Here is a 21,319-nt window from a genome sequence, read left to right as displayed (position 1 = left end):
CATATTTATAAATAAATCATATATATGAAAAAACCCTTAAATCATAAATAAAAACTAAGCATTTATTGAAAATTAAATTATTTATCTAGTTAATCAGCTAGATTAAAATTAGCTAGTAAAAAACAAAAACACATTCTATAATTCTTTTTAATAGTTTAAAATTATTAACATCATTTTTTTTTATCATTGTATAAGAAAAAAAAACACTCTTGTTGAAACTCAATTTGAACAAACATGTGAGCAAAACATTGAAATATTAAACTGATATATTATAAGGAGAAATAAAACACTATTTTCAAACTTTAATAGATACTACTACTATACCTACAAAACTAAAACTTAAATTATACAATCCACTTGATTAAGAAGTAAACAACGTTGTTAAACACACACGCGCTTGTCCAATCGCGAGTTTGGCAAATTGATTGAGAGAGAGCCCTTTTCTAGTGGATAAATTAAAATAAATAAAAATCTCCGACAAGATTTAACAAAGAACAGATAATATCTTCTCCGCAAAGACAAAAGTGAAATAAAAGATGAGAACACAACCTTCCACGTGTCATTAGCATCTTTTAACCTGAGCCACATGATTCAACACAGTTTCTCGAAACCCCTCTTATTATTTTTAGTTTTTTACGCTTTTTCACAAAAATAAAAATAAAAATGCTTACGTGGCTTATCTTCTCCTTGCTCTTTTAAAGTAACCCCTTGACTCTGTGCTCCTTCTTCCTAAACTACTACTATCTCTCTATCTCCTCACCAATCTCAAAACCTCTCTCTCTCTTGATTCTTCAGCTTTTTTTCCGGTGGAGTTCAGTTTTTTTCCGGCGAGAGTAACCATATCATCTAAAGTCATCAAGATCTAACCTTCTTCTACAACCATGGCTATGCAGGTGTGAGATCTTTCTTTGTTCTTCTTCTTCAATCTTGATTTTGGATTTGTTATGTTTAAAAGTCTTGTATGGACAGAGGTTTTGGAATCCAGACCTAATACTAGGTTTTAATATGTCCGAGAGAAAGAACTAGGTTTTGTCTTTTTATGTTCTGTTCTGATTTCAAGATTTTAAAGCTTCTACTATGTCTCTAAGAGAACTTTGGAACTGAAGATTATTTGATTGTCGCAGGTTAAAATCTGTGTTAATAGAACCAGGCGATTTGTTCGGGTATTATGTCCGGGTTGTTTATATGTATTGATGCTTTTATTAGGTAAGAGCAAAGTTATTTTCTAATTTCTCTAATTACTATTACTAGGTGGTCTTTGACTCTTCTAGATTCGTATTAGTGTGTGTTTTTAAAGACTCTTTTGATTTATTTACTTACATAAACATTTGTATTAAAGAGACTAATTGTATTTTTTGTTGTTGTGATTATAGGAAAGTTTATGTGACAGAGCTTCTGATGAGCTTATATCTTCCACAGATGCCTTTTATCTCAAGGTACTAAATGTGTTTCTTTAATCTCTTGTTTACTCTTTGATTAGGTTTTGACTTTGAGAAACTTGAGATTAATTATGTTTTTGTTTGTTTATATTAGACAAGGAAGCCTTATACCATAACTAAACAAAGAGAGAAATGGACTGAAGCAGAACATGAGAAGTTTGTTGAAGCTTTGAAACTCTATGGTAGAGCTTGGAGACGTATCGAAGGTGTGTGTGTGCTTATCTGACTTTTAAAGAGAGTCTTATGCACATTGTATGAGTCTACTACTTTGTTGAGAAGAGAGATCTGACTTTTCTTGATTGTTCTTTTTGAAAACAGAACATGTTGGAACAAAGACTGCTGTTCAGATTCGAAGCCATGCTCAGAAGTTTTTCACCAAGGTTGCTCGTGATTTTGGTGTTAGCTCTGAGACTATTGAGATCCCACCTCCAAGACCGAAGAGGAAGCCTATGCATCCGTACCCTAGGAAGCTTGTGATTCCAGATGCAAAAGAGATGGTGTATGGTGATCTAACCGGAGCCAAGCTGGTTCAAGATGAAGATAACCGATCTCCTACATCGGTTTTGTCAGCTCATGGCTCAGATGGTTTAGATTCCATTGGTTCTAATTCACCAAACTCTTCTTCAGCTGATTACCAACACTCACCGGTATGTTGTTAACACAAAGTTATGATAGTTCGGTTACTTGTTTTCTTGTTAGCTGTAGTCTGACAATACTAAATTTTTACAGGGGCATAATGAGTTATCATCTCACACAGAGGAGTCATTGTCTCCAGAAGCTGAGACAAAACAAAGCCTTAAGCTGTTTGGGAAGACTTTTGTAGTTGGTGATTACAACTCTTCAACTAGCTCTGATGATTCTGAAGATGTCAAGAAGTCAGAAACACAGTCGGTTCTATGTTCTTCTTCTTCCTCTTCGGAAAACATCGAAACGGAAATGACACTACGGGTATCACCCGAGTTTAAAAGAAGCGAAAGATCCGCTTTCTCTCAGTTGAAATCGTCGGTGGTGACCGAGATTAGAGGGTTCATGCCTTACAAAAAGAGAGTAAAGGTGGAAGAAAACATTGACAATGTGAAAATGTCATATCCTCTATGGTGAAAGTGTGTTTTGTTTTGTGTAAATCCTTACTCTTAAAGTTAGTTTGTGTAACTTCTTTTGATCTCAACTTCAGTTTTTATGTGTATAATCTCAGAGAATTAGGGAAAGTTTTTTTTGGTTTAGATTCGTAAGATCACTCCAAAGTTTCATTGTCTTTCCATATAACCAGTCAGAAATTGAGATCCCTTGTAATTTACATTTTTATTTGATCCAATCAAATCTTATTGATACTCAAAATTGTTGTGCAATGGTCTCTCTTTCAATGCATACTAGAGTATATAGTGTTATATTCTCATTTGATCAACCAACTTAGCAAATTCTTGCTGCAAATTGCAAACAAATTATACATCAAATGACATGTTTGACACAGAGAAAAAAAAGTAACAACGAATCCCTCAAGAAATGGATCAAAATTTCAAAAGATTACTTTGTAACACTTGACCCTTTAGCCCTAAGGCTATCTTCAAGTCTCTGCCATGGATTCACTCTGTTTCATGATCTTTTCCTTATGGAACACGACAACACAATGGACACGAGCTCTGACCACTCAAAGATACGCTTTGAGATATGTTTTAATTGTACTATAAGACACTGCTCCAAAAACATTTCTGTAAACAACTATACATACGCAGCACTTTTGTCTCTCATTGTTTGTTCTTTTCCAATATTTGAAATTACTAACAATGATCTCTTTGTGACTTTGTCTCTTTGTAATTTTAGTAATATGATCTTAAATCATGTGCATTAGTTTAGTTATTGACTGGTTTAGGAAGTTCATCATCATGAACTCGTTTACCAAGTGTAGTTATAGTTCAATGTGTGATTGATGTGCCAAACGAGTTAGTTCTTCTCTTACAAGAACGAAGCAGTTCGATGAGCTCAACTAAAAAAAATGCATATACCAAACATTGATACAATGAGAAAACAAGATTATTGTCATAAATCAGAGCAAGCCTCTGAAACCCTAACCCTAATTAGTCTAATCTTAGATGCTCTGTTTATACAACTTGCCTACGAAACATATCAAAAGGTCAATACATTGTGAGGAGCAAGCCACTCAAAAATACAGTTCTGATGAGACAAATGTAAAACACTTGGGGATCTGAATGATGCTGACTCTCCTGGTGATGATTCCGAAAACTTCTCAAAATATATATTGAACACGTCTCATCCAAACCCAAAGGTTCCACAGATTGTTCCCCAAGCAACCTCTGAAACACATCAACCGAAGCACCACTCAACGGAACAGAAACAGAGGACATGAGAAAAGGTATTTGGTAAACATGAGGGACTAGAGTACTAAAACATAAGTTAATTTTATGATTAAAAAAAAAAATCAATATCTACCAACACACTGATGTTTTTCATTTTGTTATAAACCTCGATATAAATATATACTAGAGGATAATCCGTGCTAGAGTACGTGAGACATATTTGGTAAATAAATTTAGAGATGTTTTAACCTCAAACAATGAGGTATTGTTTGTTGTTAAGAAGACTCTATGAAAAGCCATCCTCATATGAAGTCTTTTAATCAAAATTGGTCTCGTAAGGGAATCAATGTAGTGGGATATGTTAAGAATGCAAAGGAAATGGAGAATAAAGTGGAGCAGAATGCAGGAAGAAGTTCTTTCAAAACAATAAATCCTATGCCTAAGAAGTAGTCACAACAAGAAATGAGTAAACGTAGAGCAAAGGGACTTTATTATTTCTCAGATGAGAAATATACACCTGAACTCTATTTGGTTGACAAAAAGACTCAGCTGTGTAGTCTGGATGTAGAGGAGAAGTTGATATGGTCTCGGGAGTATTGTACTTGGAATTCAAAACTGGAGATGGGATTCATGTTTGAGAACCCGAAGGTATTGCTACATGGTATTCATATTTGAGGAAGCATGTTTTGTTTGATAATATACTCATACTAGAGTTAAATTGATATAATCAATTATGCAACATTATATAACTAACATTTACATAATTTTATATTTATTTATGAATTCAATTTGATAAATTATATAAAAGCTTTCATTCACGTACTCATAGCATAAGATTTTTCATTTCATAATATATAATAACTCGACGGACAAAAAACTTTATAATATGTTTAGAATCCATTCAATACAATTCTCACATCTTTACTACATTAACTTCATAATCCGTCCAATTTCATATTATTCATTCAATTTAAATGATTTTAGATATATTACGACACCATGTATTTAATATAAACAATGTAGTTTTGGTAGCTAGAAATTTATGTCAACAAAGACAAAAATTCATAATTATCAAACATCTTTTACATTTTTTGTTCAAAACTAGTTTAAGGAAAAAAAAACTGAAGATATTATGATAACTAAGTGAATTAAAATCTTGTACTGGATAACTTTTATAAGTTCAACAAAAGAACGTAAATACGAATACCTAAACTGAAGTCTCTAAAAGTTAGGACAAATAGAACATCTCGTAGCAAAATAAGATTCACCCTTAGGTCCGAAAAATATATCAGAGTAGTTTAAAATATTTGCTAGAGATTAAATAAGCATATACATAAAAAATGGTTACCAAAGCTGCTGGAGTTTGACTGTGAAATTCCAATACAAACATGATAAAGTAAAAGTTGGTAGCTCATACTCTTTATATATAGTTATAACTATTCTCGATGTCCTTTAAACATACCTTTTTAATAACTGAGTAATTTATATCCTTTTAAAATAATTTGAATCACACAACATAAGAAGAAAAAAAAATCTAAAATTTTATTAGCTATATGCATTATATAATTATTCAAAATTAAAATAATACAAAAAGGTGAAATGAAAATTATAAATTTTTACAATGTTAGATAAAATTAAGTTGAGAGATTTAGAAAATAAATAATCAAAATTAGCATTTTAGATAAGAAAATTATTGTGTTTGATTGTAAGGATTATAGAGAATTAATTTATGGTTGTTTGAATACACATATAAATGTTAATATGAGATTAATTCTAATGATATGATTTTTAATTCTTTAAAGCAAAGCCAAAGGCTCGTACCTGCATGATAGATGTTCTCAGGTGAACATGAATAGTGTCATCATGTTGGATGATGAGACATTAAGACATTTGGCTGATGATCTTGTTAGCTATCTTTCTTACTCTGGCAAGAAAGATAAAACAGCAGTGCTTTGTTTAACTAGGCCACATGCTGTTCCGAGAGATATTATAAGCTTATTTGGGAAGAGGTACACACAATAAACCATTTCCTTTTCCATGATTCTTTTCTAGTTTAATTAATTTCTCTTACATGTATATTCAAAAATCTGTTTAGTATTCTACTGACATTTTGGAATTTTTCAAAACATATACCGCAAAAGTTGAAAAAAAAATATACTGACAAAAAGAAACAGAAATTAATATCTAGATATGTCTCTATATATTAAGAAAGTGTAAATGTGGACCATTAGTTCATAAACTTAACACCAACACTTCAAATTCAAACAAATACCACAATCTAAACATAAACAATCAACCCAATGTTCATAAACACACAAAATCGATCACTACGCTAGCTCTCGAATGAGAGAAACCTATCAAATTGAATAAAGGGTTTTCGACTTCTTGCAATTTCCAGAAATGATTCCATAATGAAAAATGCAGAGTTACACTTGCTAAAATATCTTTAGAGTTAATACAACAAAAATGCACTTTCTCTAAAGTATTAACGGAAAAGACATTTTCTATGTTTGATAAAACTTTAACAATTATAGGAAAAATATAGTTCATCTATGGCCTTACTTTATATTAATATTCACGATTTTATCAAACTAATTAGTTAGATAATTTTATTTGTATTCTTCTTATTCCTTTACCCTTTTATCTTTATCCATACACTGCTACACACTCCCTATCATTGGTTTACTTTTTCACATTATTTTCGATTAGTTTTGTTATTTGTTCATTTATATAAGATTAAATACCAACCATATGGATTTTATTTTTTGTCTTGGTCTATTTTTTTGCATGAAAATTTTTCGCGGAAAATTTTTAGAATGAATATTCCTTCCTTTGGAAAGAATATTTTTTGCCGACAAAGAAAAGGAAAGAATATTCTTTTATCTAGGGGTAAAATGATTATTAAAATTTAAGAGAGGGCAAAAATGAAAATGACAAAAAATGTTAGTTTTGCAAAAGGGTACTAGGATTTATCCCGTGGTACACCACGGGTCCATAATTTAATATACTTGTTTGGTGGATATTTTTGTAGTTGGTTTATATAGTCTAGTTTTATACGTGTTTATTTTATTTTATTTTTATATAATTTTATGAATTTGTATTATAAGTAGATTCATAGATATATGTGGTCAACCTGCGGTATACCACATGACGATTTCGTTGTAAATAAAAAATCATATTTTAACTTAACCCGTAAAAGATTTTTAATATGTATAACTCATTGGAAAAATATAATCATATTTATGTAAACTCAAACCCGTTCAATTTATAATGGTTTTGAACTGTTATCTAAAATTTTATACCTTATGTAGACGTTGTACATATATTTTTTCCTTTATCGATTGAGTTATATGCGTCCGATTTCAAAAATTTAAATTTCAAAATATGTGAAAAAAATTGTATTTTTATTATAAATATATGTTATGTAATAATATAAATTAAAAACAATAAGATCATATAAATATATTGGAGAGGGATTTAACTTATTAGAGAGATATTTTAGGAAATTTTTTGAATGTAATAAATATTTGTTTCCAATTTTCTTGTGATTTAATTACAAAATTTACTTTTAAATTTTGTTATTTATTCAAATGGCAAGGGTTTGACTATGCAAATATTACAAAATAAAATGTTATAACCCAAAATAGATTTTAGTACAAAATATACTTCAAAAATGTTAAGATAGATCATAAAATGGTCATTAATAAAAATGTATATATATGAGCTTGCACATTTTTTTGATAAATTTCAAATTTTTAGTGACTTTTTGATAAAATTTGAAAGAGGGATATTTTTAAAAATGGTATTTGGAAAGGGGTGTTTTTGAAATTATTTGTCATAATAATACTATTACCAAAATTTTCAAAAAAACTTAATTTAGATATTATACCCTAAACATGATTATACCATTATCCTAAAAAATGTTATTTCCTAATGTCCTGTTTTTTCAAACTATTCTTGCATATTTTTGTACTTCGCAATTTATTGTATTTCTTAAACTTAATTAATTATTACAAAATTTGATTGTAAAATTCTTACCAATTAACATCAATTCAACAAAATGAGTTATAATGTCGTTGAGATAAGCATTAAGAAATATTTTTAAATATAAAAGTATAAAAAATTACATATTTGGAAAAAAATATTATTTTAGAAATCATTATATTAGGAATTATATTGACTTATGTTATCCTTAATTCAAGTTAATAATGTCTCTTTTTTAGTTCTCTTTTATTCACCCCTCTTAGTCTAGTCAATGAGATTGCACTATGACATATTACATTTAAATATAAATTAAAAATTAAATAATTATAACAAATTAAAAAGGTACAAATATTTAATAAACACATTTATTTTGTTAAACCCATAATCTCGTTTGATTGTACTATCCAATCTTAATTCTCTTTTATAAATTGAAACAGATAAATAACCTTGTATAAATTATGTAATCTAAACTCTACTCCTAAATTATAAACCTAAATTATAAACCTAAATCAGCATAAAACCTTGTTTAATTGTAAGAGAAATTTCAAAAGTACCACTTTTTTTAAAAAACCTCAATTACAAACTTTATCAAAAACCACCAAAAATTGTGAAATTTATCCAAATATATGTGTAAACTTATAAACATACACACAAATTACCTTTATATATGTATTAAATTTTATATATCTTTTATAAATAACGTAAAAATAACATATAAAAAGTTTTTAAAAACCTTATAAAACTTGTAAAGGCGATTTACAACCTTTTAAAAAATTATAAAGATTTGGCTTGAATCTCCAAGTAGTACCTTATAAACCATATAACACTTTATTGTTTTCATGTGTTAAATTATCGATCACTATCGATCACCAAAACAATTGTGAGCTATTCACCATTTTTCATAATATTACCATTACCAAAAAAATTTAAAAACTTAATATAGATATTATACCCTAAACATGATTATACCATTCTCCTAAAAATGTTATTTCCTAATTTCCAGTTATAAAAAAAATATTCTCGCATATTTTTTTACTTTGCAATTTATTGTATTTCTTAAACTTAATTAATTATTAAAAACATTTGATGGTTAAGTTCTTAAAAATTAACATCAATCCAAAAAAATGAGTTATAGTGTCGTTGAGATAAACATTAAGAAATTTTTTTAAATGTGAAAGAATACAAAATTACTTATTTGGAATAAAAAAATTTAGAAATCATTTTACTACAAATTATATTGACTTTTGGTATCCTTATTTTAAGTTAATAATGACTATTTTTTAGTTCTCTTTTATTCACCCTTCTTGTTTTAACCAATGAGATTGCACTATGACATATTACCTTTAAATATAAATTAAAATTAAACAACATTTAGATATAATTTAAAAATTAAACAATTATCAAATATTAAAAAATCATTTAATAAACATATTTCTTTTGCTAAACCCATAATCTCGTAAAATTGTACAATCAAAATCTTAATTCTCTTTTATAAATTAAAACATATATATAACCTTGTATAAATTGTGTAATCGAAACTCTACTCCTTATTTATAAACCTAAATCGACATAAACCATTTTTTAATTGTAAAATCTAAACCATAATGCTCATTTATAAATTCAGGCAACCATATAGCATGTTTAGTTGTAAAAGCTAAACTTTAATCCCTCTTTATAAACTAAATCGACATATAATATTTTTTAATTATAAATATTAAACCATAATCTCTTTTATAAACCCAGACCGGCATACCTAAATATTAGGTTAATAATTTAATTATAAGTAAAATTTTCGAAGTATTTTAATTTTATTTGTAATTTTCTATTTTTATCTAATTTTTTACAAAATAGATGTGTCATATCCCGTCATCTAATGTTTTACTTGAGATATATCACAATCACGTTAGTTAGTAACTTTGAAAACCAAGTTTTATATAATAAAAATTTATGAATTAACATAAAAATCCATTATAATCAGGTATAATTTATATATATTACTTATGTAGAATTTTTTTACGATAGGTTTATAAATTTATTTTTACAATATTTTAATATATCGTTAACTTACACATATCAATATCTTATCGATACAATTGACACATGTCACATTAATCCAAACTTATTTAAATTGACTTACTGAATAAAAATATTTAAATATTACATAATATTCACGATAATGCAAATATTTTTTAATATTATCTATTAGTTGACTAACTTGTTGTATTTTTTTATTTATTTGTTATTTTTATTTCTTAGACATAATTTTATTAATAATTTTATTTTATAATTACTATCCTTTTTCCTTTAGGATTACTACTAAATAATTGTTAAATTTCCTGAATTTTTCTTTTCTTCTTTCTATTTTAAAAATATTTTTTTTTAAATTAATTTATATAATTTTTTACCATTAATTATTTGACACGTGTCAACATCTTATCAATTCAATTAACACGTGTCATGACTAATTTGAAAACCCAACTTTATATAATAAAAAATTAGTATTTTAGAAAGAAAAAAATAATTATTCCATAAGATCACCCACATATAAATTATTTCCTAATATATATATTTTTAAATTAAATAAAAAATTGTTTTCCCAAAATTTGTAATAATTGTTTTTTTCCATTTTTTTATTTGACTAACCTCTCTAAATGTTAAAACCCTAAACCTTTTCGATTCCCTGTAAACTTCTCCATCGTCTTCTTCGCACTCGTCTGCTTCCAGTTTCAGTTTCGTTTCGATAGCAATGGCTAATCGCGAAGATACTTCACCGGAGATTCACTGCGTCTTCATAGAAACAAGCCTCGACACTGGTCTTGCATTACCCGTACATAAAGATGAAATCATCTCCGATTTCAAAGGTGAAGAATCAAAAACAAAAATCCCCAAATTCATCACTGATTCGGCTTCGAAAACTTAGTGGTGATGTTAATTTTTCGAATTCAACTGTGACTGCGTTTCTCTGATTATTGAGGTTTTTTTGGTTTGTAGACAAATTACGCTATGAGCATAAAAGAGCTTTCCCAGAAATTGGAGAAATTAATGTTTCTGCGTTGAAGGTATTGTGTTTTTTGCTGCTTTTGTTCATATACGTTTCTTTGTTGTTTAGCATCAAAGTGATGGTTGAGTGGTTTTAATTTCAGGTTAAACGACGAAGAAAGTTTTATCATTTCGCAGAATCTATGAATGTGTATAAGGCTTTTGATGGGGTTGGTAGAAACTGGTTTATCTATGTTGATGCTGTAAGAGTTGAGAAGAGTGAGGTTCTGGCTATAATGGATGCTGATGAACATCGTTCAAATCTTGAGATGGTTGAGAAGAAGAAGGAGATTGCAATTGTAGATGGTATGCATACTAAGGATTTGATTCTTGAAGAAGGCTTAGAAACCGAAGTAGTTGAGAGTAAGACGAGGAAGAGGAAGATTAGAAGTTCGGATGGGAAAACTAGTCGAAAGAAATCCAAGGTTGATCTCAGTCAATCTGTTGTTGATACAACGGAGTTATGTGGAAAACTACAGGTTGAAGTTGCCTCTAAATCTTGTGTAGTTTCACCAAGAGAAAAGATTGATGATATTCTTATGGGAACAGGTAACTTCTGTTTTGATTGTTATGGAATGTTGTGATTCTTCAGATGTTATTGGAGTGTGTTAGTTGATTTACCTTTGGTTGTAATATTTGATGTTCTGTAGACATTGAAAGCGGCGAGAGAAATGGCGTTAGTATGGGAGAGAATCCGCAAACTTCTGATGCAGACAGAGTATTGGAAGAGAAAAATCCCACTGTTAACTCAGAGCTTGTAGATGGGCATACCATGGGTGAGGGGAAGGATGTGCCAGACAATCAAACTGATAAAGAAGCTCTAGAAAAGATAGATGATCTTACAGGAATAACAGAACAAGGTAATTTTCATTTTTTTAACTAAGGTTGAAAATTGGAATCGTATATTAGAGCTGTATGGAGGGTTATGGTAGGCTTATCCTAAGACAAAATTTCTGAATTTCAGTAGATCTTGAAAAGGGAGGAAAAACTGCTGATATAGTCATGATTGACCAAGAGAAGGATCTTCCACCTCCTTCAGAACTTGTAGATGGACAGAATACATCACAAGATGATGAAAGAGGCGAGGGAAGCAGATTGACTCCTAATCCTCAAACTGCTGAGTTGGTGACTAACACGGAAAACCAGTTGGAAGCTAGCAGTGGTTTGACAACTGGTCCAGCTACAGAGAAGAAGAGAAAGCGAACAAAGAGCTCGAAAGATCAAATCAATCAATCTACTGCTGCCGCTACTACAGTTTCAAGAAAAATTGTGAATGAGATAACCGAAGTACCTGGAAATGCAGATTGTGTTGATGCTACTTCAAAATCTTGTCCAATCTCAGAAAGTGAGATTATTGCAAACCCTCTCATAGAAGCAGTACAGAAAGGTAATGTCAGTTCTCAAATGAATTTAGTTATCCATTTCAACCAGATTTCAGGGAGTTTCTATTGTTAACTCATAATGTCATTTCTGATTCGGTGTAGAAATTGAGATGGGTGGGAAATCTGTCGAAGATGTGGGTAGAGATGATATTCAAACTGATGATCAAGCAACCCACCCGGAAAGTCATTTGGAGGCAAACAGTGGGTTGGCAACCGGTCCAGTTCTAGAGAAGAAGAAAAAACGAAAGAAGAGCTCAAAAGATCACAACAATGAACCTGCTGCTGCTGCTGCCACCACTACTGCTACTGAAACTACAGCTTCAAGAGAAATTGTGAACGTAATAAATGGACTACCTGGACATGTAGCGTGTGTTGATGCGACTTCTGAATCTCATCTTATCTTGAGAAGTGGAAATCTTGGCAAAGGTAATTTCAGTTCTTTGCTCTCAGGGATTTTATATGATTAACTCATAAATTCATGATGTAATCCCTGATCTTAATCGAATATTGCTGTCCTTTAAGATTGCATTGGAAGTTTTTATTCGCTCATAGGATATTATTGTTCATGTAGAAAATGAGATGGGTGAGAAGATTAATGAAGATGTGGGAAGTGGGAAAGTTGTACCAAGTTCTGTAGATAATATTCAGACCGATAATTTGGTGAGCAACCCAGAAAGTCAGTTAGAGGTTAGCAGTGGTTTGGCAACAAGTCTAGCTACAGAGAAGAAGAAAAAGCAAAAGAAGTCGTCCTCAAAGGATCACAACAATAAATCTACGGCTGCTACTGCAGCATCAAAGAAAATTGTGAATGAACAGGAGAAGGTATCTGTAAGTATACATCAAGTTGATGCTACTTCGGAATCTATTCCTGACTCGACAGGAGAAAAGCTTGCCAGTACTCTTGTAGACGCAATACAAAATGGTAAACTGGATTCTTTGTCGAATATAGTTTTATACATTTGTATGTGATTGAGCGTTTCTATTAACTCGTAATTGGTGAATTATTTGTAGAAAATGAAATGGGTGACAAATTTATCGACAAGGTGGGAAGTAGAGAAGCCACACCTATCAATGCAGATAAAATACAAGATGCAAATAATCTACAAGTTGCTAGTTTGGCAAGCACCCCGACTGCTTTGGTCCATGAATCCAAAACGCTGAACCGCATTGGGAAATTCACGAATGAAAACGCATCCTGTGAACATGCCGTTTCTCAGGAAAAAGTTGAAATAGATGCTGGTCAGGTTAAATCAGTGAAGTCCTCTAAAAAGAAGAGTTCAAAAAAAGTCAAGACCCTAGCTAAAGAAGATACTCTTGTAGATTCTGCTGCACAGAATATTGAACCTGTCAAAATTGTAGATGGAGAGGGGCCTGACGTTGTTATCAGAAATGTATTAGATTCTTTGCAGCAAAGGAACGAAGGTGAGGAAAATCTAGACAAAAGTGGGAAGAAATCAAGCAAGAAATTGAAGAAGAAAGACTCTTTGAATATTGTGGTGGAGGCTCAAGTAGTAGATTCTTTGCAGCAAAAGAACGAAGCTGCGGAAAATCCTGAAAAAAGTGGGAAGAAATCAAGCAAAAGATCAAAGAAGAAAGACTCTTTGAACATTGCGGAGGAGGCCCAAGTATGGTCAGTTGAGGTAAACAATTCTGCTCACGACGAGGTTTCTCCCATCAACAACCCAAAAGACACTGATGCATCATTCACGCCAGCTAAGAAGAATACTGAGAGCAATGCTTCACATTTGAATAAGATCATTGAGGTCGCTGTTAATACTGAGGATATCAACCATTCCATACAAACTCAAAAACAGAATGCTGATATGGGAGATAATTTTGGTTCTAGCCAAAAGGACAATATTGTTGGTGGTGGTAACAAGCAAGATAAAGTGGCTGGTGGAGCTAAATCTAAAAAGGAGAAGAAAAGCCTTGATTTGCATCCTGGTGGTTCCATTGATGGTGCAATGAAACCGAAAGAGAGGAAAGGTAGAATTCAACCATCTAGTTCGGTTACTAGTCAATTGCAGTCAAGGGATAAGAATGATCACAGTGGATCAAAGATTGATCATTCTGATGCACCCCTGAAAGGCACAGTTAACAACAAAAAGGAAGCTACGAAGAAACTCTCTAACCCAACCACAGCGAAGAAGAGTAAGATGAATGTCAACAACAAGAAAGAAGCTGTAAAGAAAAGCTCTACCTCAGTCACAGCGAACAAGAGTAAGCTGAATTTCTTCAAAGATGCTGAGAAGTGGAATGCTTCAGAAGATGAATCTAAGACAACTTCGCATGACTCTACTAAAACACCATCAAATAGTTCATCCGACAATGATAGTGATGTAACTTCTTCTATGTATTATAGGAAGCAAGGTATTTTATCGATCCAAATCTAACTTTGATCACACCTTCTCTCTACCAGATATCCTAACTTTGATTCTTAATTTCAACAGAGAACAATCTGGTTGGAGGAACGAATACGTAAGTGACCAGTTAACAGCATCATTGTTAGTTTTAGATACACATGATACTATGGTCATTAATCCTCTTTGCCTGTCTCTTGTGAACAGGTTTTCGGGGAGCCTGCAAGATATCCTAAGAAGCTCGAAAAGTTACAAGGTGGCGAAACTTACAGCTTCTCAATCACAACCCGATGAATTTGTCCCAGATATCGTCCCAGATAGCCAAGCCTACTAAGTTTTAATCTACATACATCCTTTTGGATCCAATTTTGACCAAAACCTGAAACAAATATGCTTAAATCTTCCAATCACGGTTTTGCTTGTTCTTAGTAATATCGGTACAATGCTTCTTCTCTGACATTTTATGTTGATCAGTAAAGTTAAAATATATTTGTGCTTTGTTTCCCTTTATTTGAATGTGTAATCACACAACTTGAACGTTTACATAAATAATGAAACTACAATACTAAAACACAACAGGGTTTAGATACTTGTTTAATTCTGATATCAGATATACTTTTTTCATAATGATAGCTTATGCACCAAACAACCTGAAACTCAATCGTGACTGTGTTCTTTTGCTGTCAAATATATAGAAAATAACATTAATATATAAATAATCTGTGGTGATTCTGAATAAGTTGCTGTAACTTACCCTTTAGCTGATGATGGTTTCACCAAAGGCTTTGGAGGAGGTGGAGGAGGCCGAGGTATATCACTCAATATGGGTATAGTTTTCACCTGTTCCAAAGAAAAAGATGATGGTAAAATAAAACATCTTATGTGTCGATTCGATTCGCAACAAGTAAAACGAAAAATGACTAAACAATTTTACCAAATTCCGGTATTGAAGATTGTAGAAAGAATGGATATATCTTTGCTTTGCTAGTTTCTGATCTTTGTTCAAATGTCTCCAGTAGCTATATGTACTCCCCATGTTTATCACTCTGTTTGCATATATTTTCCATGTATAGCTGCACAAGTATAATCATAGAATTGTAAATATAACTATCTTTAATCAGTATATTGTAATGCTTAAAGCTTAACCCAAAGTAGACAGTTCTATTTTATATATACCATTCGCTTATGCGTTGAAGCCCTTCAGTTGAAAACATGTTCCAGTAGTTAGGATCAATATTGCATTTCTCAAAGAAATCCACAATCTTATCACTTGATTCTTCTCCATTACTCGGGTCAATATGGAATCCAGAGACACCATCCACAATTATCTCAGCAGGACCGCCTTGGTTCGTTGCGAATGTGACCAAGCCACAGCTCATAGCTTCAATAACAGTAAGACCAAAAGCTTCATAATGCGCAGGCTGAACAAAAGCACCTCTTGTATCTGCAATACATCGGTAAAGTTCACCGTTTCTTGTTCTATCGGTTTGAGCTGCAATCCATCTAAACTGACCCTTGAGTTGGTATTTCTCAATCAGTGAATGCATTTTTGTGATCTCTGAGATCTCTTCCCTATCTTTAGACTTGGTAGGGTCGAAGAATCCTCCAACAATCACAAGGTTTACTAAGTCTCTTAGCCTCTTGTTCTTGGCATACCACTCGGTTAATCCGGTTAAGTTTTTTACAAGATCAAGCCTTGCCATTGAGAATATGATTGGTTTCTTCTTGTCCACCAAATAACCACTTTTGTTCATAAGAAAAAAATATTGGCTAGTTAGCGATTAACCACTTCTTGAAACCTTATATAGTACTATGGATATATTATAAATGACTAGTAAAAGGGAATAGAGACATACATGTGATCACCATTCTCATCTTGGCTATACAAGAGTTCGTCAATAGAAGGATAAAACTTGGTGAATCTCCGGTCTTGCGCGGTAAAAGGGAAGTAGATAGAGTCATCCGCGCCAGGAGCTGCGATATTGAACCTCGGATCAAAGACATTGATACCAGAGACAACTCTATAGAGCCCCGGGAGTGTGAAGCTCATATGGCTCTCGTATTGTCCTGACCTTTCTTTGCTAATAAAATCGAAACAAAACCGAATAATGTTAAACGTGCTCGATTTTGGTATAAATAATAATACTTTGTCTTAAATGAAATCAATTATTTTACCTTCCAGCAATTTCTTGATAAGTACTTGCTATGATGAAATCAGCAGAGTTCATAGAGATTAAGTCTGCCGTAAATTGTGAAGAGAAATGATATTTACTATCAAACTCTTTCCATTTGATGTCGGAGTCTTCATATTTAGTCTTCTCCAAGGCATGAGCAATAGTTGCCTGGTTTTTTATTACCTCTTTTAGTTATTTTTTTGACAAAAAATGAGTAATATTGGTCTGATTTTACTAAATTTAAATGTAAGTAACCTGAGTAATTCCAAGTTTACTGGCCATGAGTGATGCTACTAAGTTTCCATCCGTATAATTTCCGATTATTAGGTCAGGTTTGCCTTCCAAAATATCCAATATTTTTGTTGTTGCATCCTACTCATAACATGTTACAGTTTCAATAAGAAACTTCTAGAGGATAAAACATAGAAAACTGGTTTAAAAAAAATGAATTCTACCATTCTTGATGTATTGGTTTTACCTTAGTGAATCTTTCTAGGTAAGGGTAGATATCAAAGCGGGAAACCCAACGACGTAAAATCCCATTCTCTGTTACGAATGGAATTCGAAGAATGTTCGAATGCTTTGTACCGAAAATGGGTTCCAATTCTTGGTTGCATTTGGTGTTCTTTGCGTCTGGGATTAATCTTGTCACCTAGAATCAAATTCTTGACATCAATATCGTGTTATCAAGTTCTAATTTAAAAGATTCTTGATCGAAAAAGAACTTACGACGATAATCTGAGGTTTAAAATTAAGGCCTTGAGAGTTGATTCTATGAAGCAATTCATCTTCAAGGGCCTTAACTTGGTCAAGAATGTAAACGACCTGACCACCAGTATCAGGCAAACCAAGAACATCAGTTTGACCAAAGTAGCCGTGAACCGAGAAGATAACAACGTTAAAGATTCGAGGAATCCTTGCGAAGAATCGATCAATGTTGCGAGGATCAGGGGCTTGAAGAATCTCCGACAATATTCTCATTGTGTCCTTTACTCTCCCAGCGCTATCTCCCCATCCTTTCTCAAAACCCCATTCCTTAAACCTGTTTTTGAGTTAACTCAAAATTAAATCAGTTGACCAATAATCCCATAAATTATATAGTAATTTAAATAGCTACCAAAAGATGAGTTAAAGGTTAACCTGAGTTCAAAGGCTTGGAAAGGTGTGTCTTTAGGCAGCTCCGATAGAAACACATCGGCCAAAATCAAACTCATCTCAAGCTTTCTAGCCGTGTTAAGTGTCTCATTCATCATAAGTTTCTGATATTTTATAATAACATTGACATAAAGCTTAGGATTAGGCTTCATTGCTTATTTGCATTTTACGTTTACATTTTCTTTTTCTTTCGTTTGCAAATGAATTCAGTTTCTTTTTACAAAATTTTGTTCTTAATTAGTGTACGCAAAGACATAAAATATTCTAAGAAAATATTATTTTTTGAAGACGAAAAATGTTTAGTAAACTTTTTTAAATGCATGTTTTCTTTTCATTTATTTATGAAATTACCTATCAATCCTAAAATTGCAAAATACTTACACTTTAGATTTACAAGTTTAAGAAGAGGTTCATAAATGAATTAGTAACCAAGAATATATAATCGAAAAACCCTTTCTCAAACCTAAAACATATATGTATTTTGAAGTAAAAAATATATTTTTGAACTACTTTCTTGGGGTAGTAAAAACCTAAAATTAAATATATGTTGTTTCAGTTTATATACTTATGTGGTTAATATTAACCTCTCCTTGATGCTCAAGTGACAACAAGTAGTCCACAAGAGGCTGCGGATTATCGTTTAAACGGCCTCCGAGCTTCGAGGACACAAAACTCATCCCATTTCCAATTGAAGACGACAAAGAAAGCTGAGGCAAAGTGAAATCCAAAGCTCCAAAATCAACCTCCAATGCGTTTTCATCGTTTGCCCTATTTACAAAATTCTAAGTAGATCAAGAAAGTGAAAGTATATTGATTTGGTAAAGGAAAAAGAAGAGAGACCGACCAGTCCTCGTCAAAGAGAAGCTCTTTGAGTTTGAGATATTGTGTGCTCGATAAAGCTTCTACCGAGAGATTGGTAGAGTTAACCTTCACGTATTGCCAATTCCCCGGGTTTCCTCTTACCGCAAATGCCACATTTGGAGGTATTACCACTGCCTCCTGCATTTTCATACATATTTACAGTGCCAAATAAATTTTGATCACCATTTGAATTTTTTCTATATTATGAATGCAAAAATGAAGAAAACAAAATATATTAAATAACTTTCACAAATTAAAGATTAAAAAAAAAGAATTTTGGTATACAATTGTCTTTATATTCCGACAAATATACAATTGCCTATTATACATAATTTTGATTTTTTTTTTTTTACTAATTTGCTCGGTATGGGATTTTAATCATTTGTAATCTTGAATATATATTTCAGTATATTTCTTATCTATCATATATATTTTAATTTTTCTGAATGAAATGTGAAACTAAATTATAGAAAAATGTAATTTTCATAAAAAGGAAATGGATATGCATACCATATAGAATTACAAATACTAGTTTGATACTTATTTCATATTATAAAATAGCTAAATAAAAAGCTTAATTACACATAGGCATGTCAATCGGGCTAGCCCGGCCCGGCCCGGCACGAAACCCGTAAAGCCCTCATATACGTGAGCCCGGCCCGGCCAGAAAAATTTCCGAGCCTATATTTCAAAGCCCGGGCTGGCCCTAACAGGGCTACAGGGCTTTTCGGGCTTTTTTGGGCTTTACTTACCGATAAAAAATCAATTTCAAAGTTCATAATAGTATTTCAAAACTATATTTAAAGGTCTACTATAAAAATAATGCATCAAATTTTAAATAACTTATCAATATTCAATAAAACTAACGTAATGTAAGAGAAAAAAATAAAAGCCAAATAAATTATTTACACTTTAACCCAATAAAACATGAAACTAAAATACTTTAAAGTATATGATAGAGTCAAAATTTAACATATATTTTGATGATTTCAAAATCATGATACTTATATATATATACAGCTTTGTTCAGTTCTGACATATATAAATAAGAGAAAATATTATAGATAAAGATTTTAAAAGTAATAAGTAAGGCTAGTAAGTAAATTTGAAAACTATAACATTAATCAAATCTTTTAATCAAACTAAAATATTAAAAAAAAAATTGAAAATATATTTGTTTAATGGTTTTTCGGGCCGGTCCGAGCCCGACCGGGCTAAGCCCAAAAAATCCTTTACCTCGAATGGGCTTAGCCCAAAAAGCCCGGTTTTTTCTGGACATATATTTAAGTTCGAGCCCGATGTTTTTCAGGGCCGGGCCAAACTAGCCCGCGGGCTTTAACCCTAATTGACATGCCTAATTACACACAAAGCGTGGATAACCATGTTTAACAATATACTAATCAGTTAAACAACATGACCATCTATTCGCAGAGTAATCTTGAAATATAAATCCGTAAACCTTCATTATTTAATATTTTGCTAACAAAAAAATTCAAGTTGTCATTTGAGAAAAAAAAAGTTATATAAATCGAATGGTATAAGACCTGAGTGAAGCACAAGATCTTGCCAAGATCACCTTCCATGACTCTCCTTCGTTGCGTTACATCATTGATAACAATCTCCATTTCATCCATCAACTGGTTCAGTTTCATCACCCTTCTTCCTTTCTCAATGTACTTCTCGAGGCAACGTTTTATGTTCCCGCGGGTTTGTCCCATAGCTTCTGGGATCCCATTGCCTAACGATCCAGATGTTATCTCCATTGAGAAGACAAATTGCAAGACGAATAAAACGCGCGTTTTCGCGTTTGTTGTTGCTTGGTTTCGTATTTGCAGCTTTGTCTATCTACTTTTATAGGAGAACTAAGGTATGAAGATACGACATATCTTTGTGGATATGTTATTGTTTGTGGGTCATTTATTATACCTTTCGTTTTATCAAGGTCATGTGATTTTATAAAAATAAGAAAGCTGCATATGCATAGTCAAATTTATGTTTTAAAACATGTTTAACCAAGCTGTTGTGAAATGATGGTTGCTCCCATTAAGGTGTCGAGTCTCACTATAAGTTTTGGCCAACAACGTGAAAACCATGAATATTATGAATGGTAAAAAATATCGTTAATCGTATATATGAACTGAAAATAAGTTTTCTAAAAAAAATACAACCAAGTGGTTTTGGTCTGGTAATTTCCACTTGAGTGAGGAGTTTCCCTGTTGGTATAGGTCAAAGATCGTTTTTCCTTAAATACGAAAACGCTAGATATTTCTATTTGACCAGGGGTTTCACCCGGTCTTCCCCGGACCCCGAACTCTTGGTAAACAAAAAAAAAATGTTTTCTAAAATACTATACGAAATATGAATATAAGTGCATTTTATATCGGTAACATCTCTATCGGTAAGAAACCTACTTGAATAATTACTAATATTTTATCATTATTTTAATATAATTTAATTCTATATAGAATTAACTTATAAAAGAAATTAAGTCTTTGACTTTTCTAATTATTTTCATCTTTTTTGTTTTTTTTTTTATCAATAGAAATACTCTAACTTACATAACATTACATTTATGATCATTTGAAAATATACAAAAAGAAGCGGTCTATT

The 21,319-nt window shown here is 31.7% G+C and overlaps 3 protein-coding genes across 4 annotated transcripts; 2 read left to right on the top strand and 1 right to left on the bottom strand.

Annotated features, from left to right (window-relative positions):
* Nucleotides 1-744: 744 nt before the first annotated feature.
* Nucleotides 745-2,788, top strand: LOC17878742 (protein REVEILLE 2). Its single transcript, XM_006284157.2, has 5 exons — nucleotides 745-893; nucleotides 1,374-1,436; nucleotides 1,534-1,645; nucleotides 1,758-2,086; nucleotides 2,169-2,788. The coding sequence occupies exons 1-5, from the start codon at nucleotides 882-884 to the stop codon at nucleotides 2,538-2,540; spliced, it is 888 nt and encodes a 295-aa protein (XP_006284219.1). The 5' UTR covers nucleotides 745-881; the 3' UTR covers nucleotides 2,541-2,788.
* Nucleotides 2,789-10,425: 7,637 nt separating this feature from the next.
* On the top strand, nucleotides 10,426-15,016 carry LOC17880365. Of its 2 annotated transcripts, none has more exons than XM_023778386.1 (10): nucleotides 10,426-10,599; nucleotides 10,730-10,797; nucleotides 10,882-11,326; nucleotides 11,428-11,637; nucleotides 11,745-12,164; nucleotides 12,262-12,585; nucleotides 12,731-13,081; nucleotides 13,171-14,529; nucleotides 14,610-14,637; nucleotides 14,727-15,016. In XM_023778386.1, exons 1-10 carry the CDS (start codon nucleotides 10,485-10,487, stop codon nucleotides 14,851-14,853), a joined length of 3,447 nt encoding a protein of 1,148 aa, XP_023634154.1. In that variant the 5' UTR covers nucleotides 10,426-10,484; the 3' UTR covers nucleotides 14,854-15,016. The 2 variants fall into 2 exon arrangements, with proteins under 2 accessions (XP_023634154.1, XP_006283028.1); XM_006282966.2 differs by having other exon boundaries at nucleotides 11,742-12,164.
* On the bottom strand, nucleotides 14,999-20,487 carry LOC17877643 (sucrose synthase 5). The gene is made up of 13 exons (XM_006284838.2): nucleotides 20,254-20,487; nucleotides 18,693-18,847; nucleotides 18,433-18,616; nucleotides 17,834-17,952; nucleotides 17,423-17,735; nucleotides 17,172-17,345; nucleotides 16,949-17,065; nucleotides 16,695-16,861; nucleotides 16,376-16,600; nucleotides 15,696-16,262; nucleotides 15,454-15,592; nucleotides 15,274-15,359; nucleotides 14,999-15,199 (listed from the first exon to the last, which is right to left on the bottom strand). The coding sequence occupies exons 1-13, from the start codon at nucleotides 20,470-20,472 to the stop codon at nucleotides 15,154-15,156; spliced, it is 2,511 nt and encodes an 836-aa protein (XP_006284900.1). The 5' UTR covers nucleotides 20,473-20,487; the 3' UTR covers nucleotides 14,999-15,153.
* Nucleotides 20,488-21,319: the final 832 nt, after the last annotated feature.

Source organism: Capsella rubella, unplaced genomic scaffold (genome assembly GCF_000375325.1).
Source record: "Capsella rubella cultivar Monte Gargano unplaced genomic scaffold, Caprub1_0 scaffold_7, whole genome shotgun sequence".
NCBI lineage: Eukaryota > Viridiplantae > Streptophyta > Magnoliopsida > Brassicales > Brassicaceae > Capsella > Capsella rubella.
Note: the sequence above shows the minus strand (reverse complement) of the source record. Positions and strands in the feature narration are given on the sequence as shown.